Source organism: Chelonoidis abingdonii, chromosome 2 (assembly GCF_003597395.2).
Source record: "Chelonoidis abingdonii isolate Lonesome George chromosome 2, CheloAbing_2.0, whole genome shotgun sequence".
NCBI lineage: Eukaryota > Metazoa > Chordata > Testudines > Testudinidae > Chelonoidis > Chelonoidis abingdonii.
This window is the reverse complement of record NC_133770.1, coordinates 193,809,137-193,822,191: the sequence shown is the minus strand read 5'-3', so window position 1 is coordinate 193,822,191 and position 13,055 is coordinate 193,809,137. Positions and strand designations below refer to the sequence as shown.

Here is a 13,055-nt window from a genome sequence, read left to right as displayed (position 1 = left end):
GGGTGGGACCCTTCTACTGTGTCCCAGAAAGTCTCATCTATGTACCTCTGTCTTCCCTCAACTCACGGTCTCTGAGGGCCAGGAGCTCCTTGCACTGAATGCACACACACCACCTGCCCATAAGGCAGGTAATCATACATGTCGCATTGGGTACAATAAACTGCGTAGCCCCCACTGTGTTGCTGGGCTTCTGCCTGCATTCTCTTTTTACTCCTGCAGCTGGTTCCTTTGTTCCATTAGAATCTTCACCAAATTTGATCTGCTGCTTTTTGATCCACTGGTTGGATCATTAGCTTCCCTGGCCTTGGCCAGATACTGATGGGGAGTGCGATGTGAATGCTGATCCATGTCCCTCACCATGAGAATGAGGAAAACTAGCTGAAATGGAAGACACAGCAAAATCCTCCAGCCCCACACAGACAAGGACTGCAAAGTTCCTAAAAAGCAAAGATTTTCCAAAATGTATGCTTTTTATTTTTGCCTTTCTGTCTGAATGGTGACAAGAGGACTTTTTTGTTTGTTTCTATCGTTTCATTTTCCCATTCTAACATAGTCCACAACAGTGCTTTGGTGGGGCTGCAGCTACTCTGTAGTAGGAGTTGTAAATGTAGACAAAGAATATTTTACTACATCTTGAAGATTTAGCATAAAAGTATTTTAAGCATCTGTAACTTTCTTCCAAACAAAAGTTAACCCGGATTTTAAAGCCAGCAGGAGTTAAAGTGAATGTGAACTCTCTCAGCATCACTGGCGCAGAGCTCCCACTAAGCATTCCTCAGCTCTGCAGGCCCAGCGATCAAGCATTTTGGATGGAATTCAGTCCCTAGAGGGGCAGCAAATCAAGGCATGGACGCACTGTGTTACCACGGGTGCCTGCCACAGTCCCGTCACCTCCTGCGGGTACGGCTCCAGCTCCCCGACTAACACTGGTACAACAAGGTCAATAAGTACTTTTAAAGTGAAAACATAAAAAGATCGAAATTAGCCCAGACGAATAAGCTCAGGCGTGCGCGGCTAGCGGCTCCTAGCCCCACTCAGCCACCGCCTTATGCAGTCCCCGACGCAACACTGCAGCCAGCCTCTATCCACCCCCTACCTTTCCTCCCTCCCATGCGCCCCGCCACAATGCCCTTAGTTAACCTTCCCGCCCCACCCCCAGCCCACTCCGCACGCGCTGAGAGCTGGAGAACGAGCGCCAGAGCGCCTGTTTTACGGCCAACTGGGTGGTGCGGCCGCGGAAGCCCCGACCACTTGTTTATATCTCAGCCGCGCCTAGCACCGCCCCCTCCATCAGCTGTTGGTGACGTCAGGTATCTCCGGCAGATCCTCGTGCGTGTTGTTTGCGCGCGCCAGAGAGACGTCGGGTGACGGGAGCCGGTTCCGGGCAGGTGGGCGGGGAAGATGGCGGACCATATCCCGCTGCACCCGGTGCCGCGCAGCACCCAGCGCCGAGCGGCCTATTACACCAGCGTCCCCGCCGCGCAGAGGCACAACAGGTACTGGCGGGGGTGTAGAAAGGGCCCCCTGAGCTCCGTGGCCGGGCCAGGATCCCCTCTCTCCGCGCCCTGTGGGGCAGGGATGAAGCGGCGGGGGCGGGAGTGCGGAGCTGGTTGGGGAGGGTGGCAGCCCCGCCCAGGCAGTGCCAGGCCTCCCCTCTGCTGTGCGGGGCGAGTCTCGTGGGGGAGCGAGGGCTTCAGAGGAGCTGCGTGTGAGGTCGCTGCGCTAGTTCTCAGCGCTGCTGGGGGTCGGGTCAGAGGGTTCCGGGGAAGGAAGGGGTGAGGGACGGGGCTGTAAGGGGCTGTGGAGATGAGTCCTGGCCCTAACACTCCTGTGTTTGGCAAGGGAGGCTCTGTCTGCCCCATTCACCCATAAGCAGTGTCGTTATTCCCACAGTAAGTTGGTCCATTTCTCCTGTTTTCTGTTGGTCTGCCCAGGGGAGATTGTGAATCCATGAAAATGGACATGAGGGTTTAGGAAGCCATTGTGGTATCTGAAGTGTGATCTAACTTTCGTTTTTAAAAAGTTGATAACTATGTGTTTGGATTTAAACGACTGCTGGTTACTTTCATCATCAGCAATGGCAGGGAGAGCCTATTTTCACTGCACTGAAAAATTCAAAAAATGAACAAGTAGTGCAAAGTAAATAAGATTTTAAAAAAGTCTGCATGGTAGATTAGCAAAACAATGTACACATAAAGCTTTTTTTGGCGTAACCATGTACCTTTACTATTTTTTACATAGCAATTCAAAGAACCTTACATTATAGTGTGATCTGCAGAGAAGGTGGCTGTAATCTTGCAATCCCTTGTGCATGTGCTCAGTTTTATGTGTCATTAATGAAATTGCTCACTTGCACAAAAGTTAGCACATGCTTAAGTGTTTGTGGGATCAGGGCATACTGGTGTGATTTTTACTTAAAATAAAGACAGAAATATTTATTAAAATATGATAGAGCACTGTCTCATGGCTAGTTCAGGAATGTGGCTTCTCTTCCTTGCTCTGCCCCTGACTTGCACTGTGACCTTCAGCAAGTCACCAAGGGCTTGTCTTAGTTGCATAATTAACTCGAGTTAGAACTCAAATGTTGTTCCAAATTTGAGTCCTGTCCATACATGACACCTCTTAATTTGAATTTGGTAGTGCTTTTTTAACTTGACTTGCCTGACCTGTAGAGGTGTATCTACACGGCATCTGGAATCAGACCTCCCAGCCCAGGTAGACAGGCTCATGCTAATTGCGCCCCAGCTAGCATGATAAAAATAACAGTGTGGATGCTATGATTTAAGCTGGAGTTTAGGCTCTCAAGCCCACATTACCCCTTGGATTTGAGAGCTTGAGTTCAATCCTGAGCCTTGATGTCTACACTGCTATTTTTAGCATGCTAGTTCAGGCCCTGCTAATGTGAGTCTGTCTGCCTGGTCTGGAGGCTTGCTCCCAGCTGCAGTGTAGATATACACTCTATACACCAAAGGTATCTTGAGTTAACACAACTTGTTAGTTACTAGCACAGTCACTCTGTACCTTTTGAGTGTTATTTTGCAGTGTGGCTGTTCTAATTGGAGCTTCGTTCGTTTGAGAGGAATGTAGATAACTCAAGTTAATGCTGCAGTGAAGATACAGTGTTGCTCTTAGGGCTTGATGAACAAAAAGGTTTTATTTAACCTATTCGGACCTGAACTCAGTCACTTATGATTCTGTATATATTCTGGAGCAGTTGGTGACACAGTATCTAAACATAGCAGGAAGCTGCTGCTTTTACCTTGCTTTGTGTGTTGCAGTCATCGTCTCTTCTGCTGTAGGAGGAAAAACATTGGTCTTAGCAATGTTTGGAGCCCCTAAGGAATTGACATAAATTAAACTGATATAAGGTACTTTTCAGACTAAAATAGCTTAAACATAAGAGGGTTACACAAACTTAACTAGTTTCTAGATAATATAATTTCCTTGCGTAAACAAGGCATTAGTCCTTCACTTTAAAACAGATACTAAAGAGTTTTCGTATTTCCCAAAACTGAATACAGGATCAGAGCTTTTCTGCTATTGGAAGGAAGTGGTTTGTCAGGGCAATTTGAGAATATCAGTTAATGACCTTAAAGAAGCTATCTTAAAGGGGTTGTGAAGAAGTTTAAAGTTTCAGTTTGCCGTACAGGACAGGGCATGGCTGTACCACAACTTTGGAGGGTAGACTTATGGATATGCAAAATGAGGTGGAATTGGACTATGCCAGAAAGGTGAGTTTTGTCAGAACTCCATATTTCCTGGCATGAGGGTAATCATTTCTGCTATTAATTTTAATATCCTTCCTCTTTTTATGGCAGGCTGGGGAAGGGGACGGTGGCAGGGAAGGGGACGGTGGCAGCTCAGGAATAGAAGTAATTGAACCTCAGAATTTCAGTTTTATAGGAAATTTGGACATTTTGAAATTTCTTCCAAAGTGTATATTCCCACATTGTGTTTCTGAAAGGAAGTATGCTCCTTGAGCTGCTGACTGAAATTGACTGATTCTATTAAGTTTCACTGTGAATCAACACTTAATTCCAAATGAAACTGCTCAGTTGCATCAATTTCATTGCTGCCCTTCCCTCATAGGCTCAGTGAAACTGATAAAGAATCATGTCAAGTTCAATAGCAGCTGCTGAGGCTTCCAGGTTTGTGGCTCTGGGGCAGTCCACTGTGCAGAATGCTCTGGAGTTGAGAACCCCAGGCTTCCAGACTCCTAAGCCACCTGACTCCCCAGGCTGTGGGAATCAGGCGCTTGGGTGTCTGGAAGTCCTAGGTATCCCTGGCCCTAGTCTGCATGGTGAGGCTGCCCCATAGCTATGGACTGTGGAAGCCCTGGGATCCCTGGCATCAGGACACACTGTATATTGTAGCTGCCCTCTAGTTGTGGACTGTGGATCCCTGTGCCAGGGTTTTCAGGATTCCCGTTCAGGTGGCAAGGAGCCTGGAAGCCCTGGTGAGAGTACAGTGCTGTTAATCACCTCCGGCTAGATCAGACTGTGACTCTGGTCAATGTGAAGGACAGAGTGGATGGTTTTGCAGCAATGATGTTCCCCAACTGCGGTCTCTGGTGCCATGGGATTCCCAGCCCTGAGGCAGTTTTCATGGAGTGGCTGTCCTGGAGCTGTGGGTCCTGGGATGCCAGCTCCAGGTTGGTTTGTTTGGTAGAAGCCCTGGGAAACTCCCACAAAAACCTTGTTTCTCAGAATATTCCTGACCAGATTTGTTCAGGAGTAGGCTCCAGGTGATTAGGGAAGAGACTACCAGAAAGTATTTCCTTTTGGGCTCCAAAACCAATCCATATTTCTCCCGCTACATGTGACCATCCAAATTGAAATGGAAATCCTTGAAAATCCAAAGGCTCAGCTAGAATGCTTGTACTTTCCATAACACCTACAAAAGTCAAGCAGATTCACCTAAAATGAATATTACCTTAATTCATGTTAGGCCTGGTCTACACTACACATTCAGCTGTCATTCTGCAACTGTTGAACCTGTAGTTGAAGCTCTCCTTGGTGCTGTCACGGTTGCTGGTGTACAGCTTCATGAGCCATGGGAGGAAGGGGTAGGCTGGGTTTTTCCAAGATCACTTTTGGCATGTCAACGTTCCCAGTGGAAATCCACTGATTTGGAAAGAAAGTCCCTGTTTGCAACTTTCTGAACAGTCATGTGGTCTTAAAGATGTGTGTGTCATGCACCTTCCCTCACCAGCCCACACTGATGTCAGTAAAGCATCCCTAGTGATCCACCAGCACTTGCATTACCATGGAAAAGTAGCCCTTTCTGTTGACATACTCTGTGACAAGGTAGTCTGGTGCTGGAATAGGGATGTGTGTGCCATGTATTGTAGTTGAGACACTCCATTGCTGCAAAACCATGCACCAAGTCCTGCATATTTTTTCTCTGAATCTTTAAAACCTGAAGTATTTTAAGAAATTGTCTGATTCACTTTTTATTGGAAAGAAAGTTATAGGATTGAATTGGCAGAATCCATTTCTTGTTTTCTGTTTGGGGGGGTAGTTTAGCTATACAGTTTTGTAGTATTGTCAGCTGACTCTCATATCCTTATTTTGGTTGGAAATCCACATGACTGAGTGAAAACTAAGCAAAGGCCAACATGTTAATTGTTTTGAGGAGATGGGAGAAACTATAATAGATACTGTTCGTTCTGTCTGTCTCTCTCTCTCTCCCTCTCTCCCTCTCTCTCTGAACTACAGCTATTCTCAGAAAGCCAAGACCGCTAGGAAGTGCTGCATTTCTAAGGCCAGGCCTACGCAATAAACGTGCATCTGCATAACTGTCGCTCAGGGTGTGAAAAATATACACTTGAGCAATCTAGTTATACGGACCTAACCGCTGGTGTAGATAGCGTTATATTGATGGGAAGGCTTCTCATGTTGACATAACTACCCCCTTTCACGGAGGTGGGCTAAGTACACCAATGAGAGAAGCTCTGCTATCAGTATAGTAGCATCTTCACTGAAGCACTATAGCAGTGCAGGTGCACCAGTGCAGCTGCACTGCTGCAGTATTTTAAGTATAGATCTGCCATTAGGGTGCTTATCTGTGTCTGTTTGGTTTGACAAATGGTGACAAAACTGTTCAGAATAGAAAAATGATAAAAGCATAAATGTTTAACTTTTGTTCATATAAATTGAATTGTTAATCTACTACTCAGTCAGCAATAAGAGTTTTTTTGGGGGGAGAGACAATAAATGCACCTAGCTTTTATTTAACAGCATTTTAAAGCAGATCTTAGCATTAAGCAAAGAAACATTTAAAATCCCAACCCTCCCTGTAAATTACATTAAGAAAGCTGAAGCTTTATACAAGACAGTTTTCATCAACAATATTTTGTGATCTTCAGTTTGTGGAAATAAAGGTAAATAAGCACCTAACATTCTGCAGGAAAACATATACTGATTGCAATCTGAACCAAAAATTTCACAGGAGTTTGGATACCTCATTCATAGTTACCTTGATTTCACATTACAATCACTGGTTTCTTGTTCAGATTCTGTGAACATCAGAAAATAAGAATGGCTATGCTGGGTCAGACCAATCATCCATCTAGCCCAGTATCCAGTCTTCTGCCAGTGGCCAGTGCCAGATGCTTCACAAGAAATGAACAGAACAGGGCAGTTCTCAAGTGATCCATCCTGTCATCTAGTTCCAGCTTCTGGCAGTCAGAAGTTTAGGGACACCAAGAGCATGGGGTTGCATCCCTGATCATCTTGGTTAATAGCCAATGTTGGACCTGTCCTTCATGAATTTATCTAATTCTTTTTTGAACCAAGTTATAATTTTGGTCTTCACAACATCCCCTGGCAATGAGTTCCACAGGTTGCTTGTGCATTGTGTGAAGAAGTACTCCCTTTTGTTGTTTTAAACCTACTGCCTATTAATTTAGTTGGGTGACCTCTGCTTTGTGTGTTTTGTGAAGGGGTAATGCCCTTTTCACTTAGCAACCAATGCTCAAACCACTGAGCTATCCCTCCACTTTCTAGACATTGCTCATGATTTTATACACCTATATCATATCTCCCCTGAGTTGTCTCTTTTCTAAACTGAGCAGTCCATCTTTTTAATCTCTCCTCATGTGGAAGCAGTTACATCCCTCTAATAATTTGATGCCCTTTTCTGTACCTCTTCCAATTTTAATACACAGTATCTATATTTTGAGATGGGGTGACCAGAACTGCAAGCAGTATTCAAGATGTCTGCATACCATAGATTTATGTAGTGGCATTATGATATTTTCTGACTTATTGTCTATCCCTTTCCTAATGGTTCCTAACGTTCTATTAGCTTTTTGACTGCTGCTGCACGTTAAACGGAAGTTTTTCAGAGAACTATCCACAGTGATTTCAAGATCCATTTATTGAGTGGTAACAGCTAATTGGGAAAAAAGAACAGGCGTACTTGTGGCACCTTAGAGACTAACAAATTTATTTGAGCATAAACTTTCATAGGCTACAGCCCCACTTCTTTGGATGCATGTAGTGGAAAATACAGTAGGAGGACACCCACCCACCCACCATGAAACAATAGATGTTACCATACACACTGTAAGGAGAGTAATCAGTTAAGGTGATTTAGAATTCATCATTTTGTATTGGGATTATGTTTTTCAACTTGCACTATTTTGCATGCATCAGCACTGAATTTCAGTTACAAATTTGTTGCTCACCTAGTTTTGTAAGATGTCTTTGTAACTCTTCACACTCAACTTTGGTCTTAACAATCTTGAGTAATGTTCTATCATCTGCAAACTTTACCACCTCACTGCTTCACACCTTTTCCGGATTATTTATGAACATGTTGAACTGTATAGGTCTCTGTGCAGATCCGTGGGAGACCCTGCTATTTACCACTTTCCATTGTGAAAACTGACCATTTATTCTTATCCTTTGTTTCCTGTTTTTTAACCAGTTACTGATCCACAAGAGGGCCTTCCCTCTTGTCACAAGGCTACTTACTTTGCTTAAGAGCCTTTGGTGTAGAATCTTGTCAGTCTTTCTGAACCTTCAGTTACACTGTATCCACTGGATACCCTTGTTCAAAAGCTTGCTGACCCCCTCAGAGAATTCTTATAGAGTGGTGAAGCATAAGTTCCCTTTACAAGAGTTATGTTGACTCTTCCCCAACATATCATATTCATATATGTGTCTGATAATTCTGTTCTTCCCTGTATTTTCAACCAAGTTACCTGTCACTGGCCTGTAATTGCCAAAATCACCCCTGCAGCCTTTTATAAAAACTGGCATTACCTTAATGATCCATCCTCCAGTCATCTGGTACAGAGGCTCATTTAAGCGATAGGTTACAGAGCACGGTTTGTAGCGTGGCAGTTTCATATGAGTTCCTTCAGAACTCTTGGGTGAATACCATCTTGTCCTGGTGACTTATAACGGTTTAATTTATCAATTTGTTCCAAAACGACTTCTATGTGATACTAAGTAAACCAATTAAGAAAATATCTATTGTTAATATAGTTCCATGGTAGTTGTATTGGAGGTGGCAAAGCACTTCAGTCAGAAAATCTGCATGTCATTCTATGACTGTTGCGTATTGTTCTGATTTGGGGTTTAGATGATGTGTTGCCTGGGGCATAAATTCTGTTAATTCTTTTATTTCACGTATGTGAACTGTAAGACAAAGTCCTGCCCAAGCCTTCTCTCAGGGTTGCGTGCTACTCAGGTTCCTAGTTCAGTGGTGCTCAAACCTCCCCCCCCCCGCCTTTCAGCAGGTCCTCTCTAAAACCCAATCCTTCTGTCAGGGCAGCTGAGCCTTGGAGCCTGATGCTTTAAATTGAAAGTCTTGGGATTAAAAATAAAATAAGTAAAAAGGACCTCATTCCTTTTTATTCTCTTTAGTTGGAGGAGTGCCTTCCCTCCTGATTTGATAGTCATAGGTTTTTAAGGTTAAAAGGTACCACTGGAACAGCTAATCTGACCTTTTGTATAATAGAGGTCATAGAATTTCACCCATTATCCTGTCTTGAGCCCAATAACTTGTGTTTGTCTGAATCATATGTTCTGGAAAGGAATCCAGTCTTGATTTGAAGATGTCAACAAATGGGGAGTCCACCACTTTACTTGGTAGATTGTTTTATTGGTTAGTCACCCTCACCGTTAAGAATGTGTACCTAATTTGAATATGTCTGGCTTCAGCTTCTGGTTATTGGTTCTTGCTATGCCTTTCTCCACTAGATTAAAGAGGCCTTTGGTACCTGGTATATTTTCCCTGTGATTACACTTACACATTGTGATCAAGTTACCTCTTAATCTTCTTTTTTTTTTTTAACCAGCTACACAGATAGTGCTTTTGAATTCTGTCACTCTGACATTTTTTCCAGTCCTTGAATAATTTTTATGGCTTTTCTTTCGACCCCCTCAAATTTTTCAATATTGTTTAAGAAGTGGGCACAAGAACTGGATGCAGTAGTCCAGTATTAGTCTCACCAATATATTATACAGAGGTAGAACGTAAGAACGTCCATACTGCGTCAGACCAAAGGTCCATCTAGCCCGGTATCCTGTCTTCCTACAGTGGCCAATGCCAGGTGCCCCAGAGAGAATGAACAGAATCCATCCCCGGTTGCCCATTCCCAGCTTCTAACAAACCATCCCTGCCTGTCCTGGCTAATAGCCATTGATGGGCCTATCCTTCCTGAATTTACCTAGTTCTTTTTTGAACTCTATTATAGTCTTAGCCTTCGCAACATCCTCTGGCAAGGAGTTCCACAGACAAGTGCGTTGTGTTAAAAAAAAAATACTTCCTTTTGTTTGTTTTAAACCTGCTGTCTATTAATTTCATTTGGTGACCCCTAGTTCTTGTGTTTTGAGGAGTAAATAACACCTCCTTATTTACTTTCTCCACATCAGTCGCGTTTTTATAGACCTCAGTCATATCCCTCCTTAGTTGTCTCTTTTCAAAGCTGAAAAGTCCCAGTCTTGTTAATCTCTATTCATACAGAAGTTGTTCCATATCCCTAATATTTTTTGTTGCCCTTTTATGAACCTTGTCCAATAACAATATACCTTTTTTGGGATGACCACATCTTGCACACAGTATTCAAGATGTGGGTATACCATGGATTTATATAGAGGCAGTATGATATTTTCTGTTGTCTTATCTATCGCTTTCTTAGTGATGCTCAACATTCTGTTCACTTTTTTGACTGCCGTTGCAGATTGAGTGAATGTTTTCAGAGAATTATCCACAATGACTCCCAAGATCTTTCTTGAATGGTAACAGCTAATTTAGACCCCATCATTTTATATGTATACACCTCTACCTTGATATAATGCTGTCCTTGGGAGCCAAAAAATCTTACCGTGTTATAGGTGAAACCGTGTTTTATTGAACTTGATTTGATCCACCCGAGTGCGCAACCCCACCCCCCAGAGCACTGCTTTACCGTGTTATATCCAAATTCGTATTATATCGACTGGCGTTTTATCGAGGTAGCGGTGTAGTTGGGATTATGTTTTCCAATGTGTATTACTTTGCATTCACCTTGCTACTGCTCCCTTTATATAGCCAATGATTGCGTTAGTCCTTTTTGGCACAACATTGTATTAGGAGCTCCTCTTCAGTTATTTGTATGCTATGACTCCGAAATCTTTTTCAGAGTAAGTGCTTTCCAGGCAGGGGCGGCTCTAGGGATTTTGCTGCCCAAGCATGGCAGGGAGGCTGCCTCCAGCGGTTTGCCTGTGGAGAGTCCGCTGGTCCCGCAGCTTTGCCTGTGGGAGGTCCACCGAAGCCGTGGGACCAGCGGACCCTCTGCAGGCAAACTGCCGAAGGCAGCCTGCCTGCCGCCCTCGCGGCACTGGCAGAGCGCCCCCTGTGGCTTGCCGCCCCAAGCACATGCTTGGCGTGCTGGGGCCTGGAGGCGCCCGTTTCCAGGATACATTTCCCATTCTGCAGAGATGCCCTGTATTCTTTGCTCCTAAATATGACCTTGCATTTGGCTGTATTACATAGCGTTTTATTTGAACGGGTTCCACTTACCAAACTATCCAGATAGCTCTGTGTAGTTATCATCTACAACTGTAACAATCTTTGTGTCATCTGTATTTATCAGTAGCAGTTTTGTATTTGCTTTGCGATCATTGACAAAAATATTGAGTAGTGTTGGGTCTAGAATTCATCCCTGTGGAACCCTGGTAGAAAACACCTGCATTCAATGATAGTTCCCTATTGACAACTACTGTTTGAGTTATACTGGTTCTTGATCAATTCAATGTGTGTTTTATTTATGTTGTATAGGGCTGGTTTTATAATTGAAATGTTGTATGGTACTAAGTCAAATGCCTTAAAAAAATAAAATAAAAAGTCCAAATATGTTATATGTACACAATTGCTTTTATCAGGCAAGTTTGAAATCCCATCAGGTTTGTTTGGCGACCTATTTTCCATAAAATCATTTTTACTGATGTTAATGATATTATCTCCTTTTAATTCTTTGTTAATTGAATAATGTATCAAGTTTTTCATTATTTTGCAAGAGATTGATGTCACTAACCACCCTATAATTACCCAGATCATCTCCCTTGCCCTTGTAAAATACTAGGAAAACATTAGCACTCTTCTAGTCTTTTGGAATTTCCTAAGTATTCCAAGATTTTTTAAAAGATTTTTAGCTGGCTAGAGATCTCCTCAGCCAACTCTTGTAGGACTCTTGAGTGCAAGTTATCAGGACCTGCTGATTTAAAAATGTTTATCCCTAGATATTGCTTAAAATCCTCCTTAGTTACTAGTGGGCTGGAAAGTAGTTGATTATGCAGTATTAACACATCATCCTTCCTCTTTCCAAGTACAGAATAGTATTATGCATTGAAAACTCTTTTTCTGCATTATTACTAATGTAACCTTCTGTGTCTAGTACTGGTCCATACCATTTTTAGGATTGCTTTCATTCCTGATTATACTTAAACCACACACACACACACTCTATCTCTCTTCCCCCTCCTCTCCCACCCCCGCTCCCTCCCTTTGGTTCTGCCAGCCGTAGATTTTCCCCCCTGATGTTTTCAGCTCCTCTTATAAATTTTCTGTGCTTTATAGTTTCTAATTTCTGTTGTGTGCCAGCTCCATCTGTTTCATCTTTTTCCATCCATTATATAATGTTTTCTTTATTTCTAATTTCTCCCTGCACTTCCATCTCTAGACCAGGATGGCTTTTAAACAAAGTTGCTGATTGGTTTTGTGGGGTGGGTCTGACTTTCACTCCTGTCTCCAGAACAGACAGAGCAAAGATAATAGTCTCTTGGCTAATGGTATGTTTATTCTCCAGGACAGCTTGTGTCTGCTCTTAAATGGAGTCTCTCTAAGGACTGTTGTTTTAACTCAGGGGTTGACAACCTATGGCACGCGTGCCAAAGATGGCACGTGAGCCGATTTTTAATGGCATGCTGCAGCCTGCTGGGATTCCAGTGTGCCATTAAAAATCTTGCCCATCCCGGCCCGCTCTCCTCTGCCTTCCGCTCTCCTGGGGGCAGGGTGCAGAAGCATAGGCATGTGCATGGGGTGGTCAAGTGGCCCCACTCTCCCAGTGTGGCAAGTTGCAGGGTCCGCGCTCCTGGGCCGGAGCGCCCGGCTGAGCAGCAAGCCTCTGACCCCTCCCCTGCCTTCCTCCTGCTGGAGCCCTGCTGCCGCGCGTGCAGTGCTCTGGGGACCGGGGCTGCGTGATCCTGCGGGGAAGTGTTTGGCTCCGCGGGGAGGCAGACATGCTCCCTGCTCAACCGGAGACCTGCCACCGCACGCACAGCACTCTGAGAGGTGGGGCAGAGTGCTCCCGGTGGGCAGTGTATTTGGCTCTGCTTGGAGCCTCATGGTAAGGGGTCCAGGGCTGGGGGAGTTGGATAAGGGGTGGGGGCAGTCGGGACAAAGGGCATGGTGGGTTGGATGGGGGTGGGATCCTGGGCGGGGTGGTTAGGGAAAGGGGAGTCTCTGAAGGGGGCAGTCAGGGAGCAGGGGGGGTTGGATGGGGCATGGGAGTCCGGGGTTTGTCAGGGGGTGGGAGGTGGATAGGGGTCAGGACGTCAGGG

At 44.3% G+C, this 13,055-nt stretch overlaps 1 protein-coding gene across 5 annotated transcripts in view; it reads left to right on the top strand.

Annotated features, from left to right (window-relative positions):
- Positions 1-1,280: 1,280 nt before the first annotated feature.
- ATP9B (ATPase phospholipid transporting 9B (putative)) overlaps positions 1,281-13,055 on the top strand; it is a 313,691-nt gene continuing 301,916 nt past the window's right edge. For 2 of the 5 annotated variants that reach the window (XM_075062887.1, XM_075062885.1), the window contains exon 1: positions 1,330-1,496. In XM_075062887.1, coding sequence (XP_074918988.1) covers positions 1,402-1,496 — 95 coding nt within the window. In that variant the 5' untranslated portion in view covers positions 1,330-1,401. Of the gene's footprint in view, positions 1,497-13,055 lie in introns of all 5 variants that reach the window. The other 3 variants (XM_075062888.1, XM_075062886.1, XM_075062889.1) reach the window with 2 other exon arrangements.